The sequence below is a fragment of the Cryptotermes secundus genome, unplaced genomic scaffold (genome assembly GCF_002891405.2).
Source record: "Cryptotermes secundus unplaced genomic scaffold, Csec_1.0 scaffold1651, whole genome shotgun sequence".
Classification (NCBI taxonomy): Eukaryota; Metazoa; Arthropoda; class Insecta; order Blattodea; family Kalotermitidae; genus Cryptotermes; species Cryptotermes secundus.
Genome location: NW_019743001.1, coordinates 101,643 through 105,476, shown reverse-complemented (window position 1 = coordinate 105,476; position 3,834 = coordinate 101,643). Strand labels below are relative to the sequence as shown.

At 44.3% G+C, this 3,834-nt stretch overlaps 1 protein-coding gene across 7 annotated transcripts in view; it reads left to right on the top strand.

Annotated features, from left to right (window-relative positions):
- The window catches only part of LOC111873681 (paired box protein Pax-2a), a 407,427-nt gene that overhangs the window by 352,876 nt on the left and 50,717 nt on the right, over positions 1-3,834 (top strand). For all 7 annotated transcript variants that reach the window (XM_023868602.2, XM_023868600.2, XM_033755164.1 and 4 more), the window contains one exon: positions 1,622-1,923. In XM_023868602.2, the coding sequence (XP_023724370.1) occupies positions 1,622-1,923 (302 nt within the window). The remainder of the gene's footprint in view (positions 1-1,621; positions 1,924-3,834) is intronic.

Sequence of the window (3,834 nt, the reverse complement as noted above, 5' to 3'; positions counted from 1 at the left end):
AATCCCACTCAGGGCATGGATGTTTGTGTGCGTTTTTCTGTGTTTGTCTACAGGTAGAGGCCTTGCGACGAGCTGATCACGCGTTCAAGGGGTCCTACCGTATGTGTAAGGTCTAGTAAACAGAAGTGAAACGGAGAGTTTCATGGAGATAGGCCTAGGCCCAAATTGGGGCTGTAGCGCCACAGGAAAAAATGTGTAGGTAGAGGCCTTGCGACGGCCTGGTCCTTGTCCAAGAAACTGTAAAAGCGACCAAGGCCCAACAAAGGGATAAAGAACCATAATAATAATAAAGGTTACCCCATTAATAATCTATTCTAGAAATGTTTCAGACAAAAAAAAAACGCACGAAGAGGGGTCACAGTAATTTCATATGTGGTCAGATTTGGTGCCAAAGTTTTGCGTCCGAACCGTATCCAAATTGGAAATGAAACGCCACGTGACCTGCTAAGAAGAACACGCGGCGAAACAGTGTGCCAACAACTTTTAAATTCACCCTTCCCTTGAATACACGTGCAGAATATTTTTTATCCATAAAAATATATATACACGGTATATTGGTTGTTGCTTTGGTGCTTTTATATTCATTAGGGAAATTGATGATTGATCGACTGACTGGCCCTGGGGTGTATTAATCACGTCATTACTTAATTGAGGGGTTCCCACCCCCGCCCTCTGTTTTGAAGGGGGTTGGACGCTCGGGGTTATAAGGGTATCGCGTTACCCAACACGCCCTCAGTCACGTGACCTAGCACGTGTAACGTGCGCATGCGCGCAGCGAATAACATCAGCGGCCAGATGATGGGGAACATGACAAGTGCGGGGGATAGGGGTGGAAATTATGAATACGCAGAGAGTTCTGAAGCCTTACTTTCTCCAATGCAGAGACTTAGGCATATGCGTGTGTTGGGTAGACAGAGAAATAGGCTGGACACCGTTTCGTCACGGAATTAGCTATTATAGCAAATCCTTACTAACCACGTGAGTTACGTTTTTCTTAAACATGGCGTTAGCAAAGCCTCGAACTCTAAGTCGAGGTAATTATAGCAAATTGTGGGTTATGGATAACGCTGCCTCAGTGACTGCTCAACAAAACCTAGTTAAGTTTCTTGTTACTTCGTTAAAACCAAAAATACATGACAGCATGTTTAAAAATAATGAACTAGTAACAAAATTGACACAAAAAGACTCACCGCAATCCAACATGGACTCCGAGGAAATTGTTTCGGTTACCATTAAATCCTGACTGTACTAAATGTTGTCTCTTAATGTGAAGAACACGTTTTCTTCGTTGCTGTTGGTACAAAAAAAAATACATCCGTGGTTGCACAAAACCAAATTTCGCTGTTAGCAAAATTAGGTAAAAATGTAAAACCGACGGATATTTTAAATCCGGGGTTCACAAACCTTGGTTTAGCTGTATTTAAAGTTAATTTATACATACAATACTTTCAAATTTAATTAATCTTATTAAACTTCGAATATGCGTACATAGAATTCCTTTTTTTTTCAAAATTATTTTTTCTTGTTCTCGGTAAAAGAATCTTAAGGCCCTGAACTTGGATCTGCATTGACCTGGAGCCAAGAGAGGCCCAAACATTATGGTCTTGGCCCTGTGTTGCAGGATCGTTCGGAACAAGGCTGCAGAGAAGGCGAAGCATGTCCACCACCAGCAGCAGCAACAGTCAGCGGGCGGTACAGGTCAGCAACAACAGCAGCAGACAGGCTCTGTTTCCGTCATCACACATGCACCAGCGTCCTCGGTACAGGCGCAACAGCACCACCCCGGGGGCCACCATGACCCCCAGCGACCCGGCGCCTACAGCATCAACGGAATCCTCGGCATTCCTCAGCAACAGCAGCAGCAGCAAGCGGACCCCAACGGAAACAGCATCACGAAACGCAAGAGGGAGGACCACCATACAGGTAGGAGGCTGACAAGCTACTGCTTGTTGCTATGGCAACCAGATACTGCAAACTGCATGGTCTATGCTGTTGATGTGAATCTACTGGGAGATAACAGGAATACACAGGAACTTTAATTGACGCAAGTAAAGGGGTTGGTCTAGAAGTAAACACAGAGAAAAGTAAATATATGTTGCTGTCTCGTCACCAAAATGCAGGGCAAAATCATGACATAAAGATAGGCAACATATGTTTTGAAAATGTGGCACAGTTCAGATATTGAAGGGGGACAGTAATAAATCAAAACCTGATTCAGGAGGAAACTAAGAGGAGATTGAACTCGGGTAATGCTTGCTACCATTCAGTCCAGAACCTTTTGTCTTCTCGTCTGCTGTCCAAAAACATAACAGTTAGGATACCTAAAACTATAATCTTGCATGTGGTTCTGTATGAGTGTGAAACTTGGTCTCTGACATTAAGATAGGAACACAGACTGAGGGTGTTTCAGAACAGGGTGTTGAGGAGAATATTTGGACCGAAGAGGGATGAAGTGACGGGAGTTTTTTTTATTGTTAGTGGGGTGGGACTAAGTCCCTTGTACTGCGGCCACTTCTGGCCTATTATACCAGCCCCAGATGATAGGTGAGGGTGGCTGTGGAGCAATTGATGGAATGAAGATTGGCAGGGGAAACCGAAGTACTCGGAGAAAACCTGCCACAGCGCCACTTTGTCCACCACAAATCCCACTTGACCAGATCCGGGATCGAACCCGGGCCGCCGCGGTGGGAAACCAGCGACTAACCGCTTGAGCTATGGCGCGGCCGTCAGTGACGGGAGATTGGAGAAAACTGCATAATGAGGAGCTTCATAACTTGTACTCTTCGCCAAGTATAATTAAAATAATGAACTTAAGGAGGATGAGATGGGCACGGCACGTAGCACGAATAAGGGAGAATATAAATTCATATAGAATATGAATAAACCTTTTACATGGACTGATTTGAAAACACCGTTTCCAACAGTACCTCTATTGTGCGCCGATTCGTTGCTGAGGGAACGTGTTTACAGAGCCGTTGCCTAGAATCGGCCCTATTATATTTACATATCTCGCTGTCGTTGCATACTAATGGCTCTGCAAGCTACAACATTATATCCCTCCCAACAACATTTGAATCGTTTGATGTAGTTCTATTAAATTTTCTATTTCTAGTTACGCTCATATCGCTCCCATATCACCATATGCCACCATGGAAAGTGTTACTAGAGGTCTCAAACCCGAGACCAGTGTAGTAGTGAGTGTGGATTGAACGAAAACATGTCTTCGACCCAATTTTCTCTCCGCCATATTTCCTCGTGGAAGCGACGCCGAGGGGACGACGCGAGAGTCTAAGAAGTGCCGACTAATTAGTAGTTGAAACTTCTGTTCATAGAGGCCGACACCCGTACGGCCATTAGTCAAAACATCCGTTTCAAATCACCACCCGCTCTTGGAGTTTTGCCGAATAGAACGCTGAAACCAACCCGACTTCCTTGTGTGTGTGTGTTTTAAATTCTATTACGGACCATTTAACGTCTAGAGAAGTTGTGGCAAACTATGATCCATGGACCACAAGTGGCTCTTCAGATTGCCTCCTCGTGGTTAGAAACGAAAAATCGTAATATATGTAAGTGACCAGATGTCCAGGAGTTTCAGGAGTTGATGGCGAAGAGGCAGAAGACCCTATTGCATTAAATTTCAGATCTTCCGTCCTGAATCAGTCAGCAACTTAAACATTTATCTTTTTTTGAAGAAAGCAGTCTTCTGGGATTTAGCACCGTGTATATGTGGTGTTAACCGACGTTTCGGAGGAACGTATCGCCTCCATCTTCAGGGTAGAAGAAAAAATATAAGAAATCTGCAAGCGAAGAGACCGTGAGAACCGGTAAAAGCAG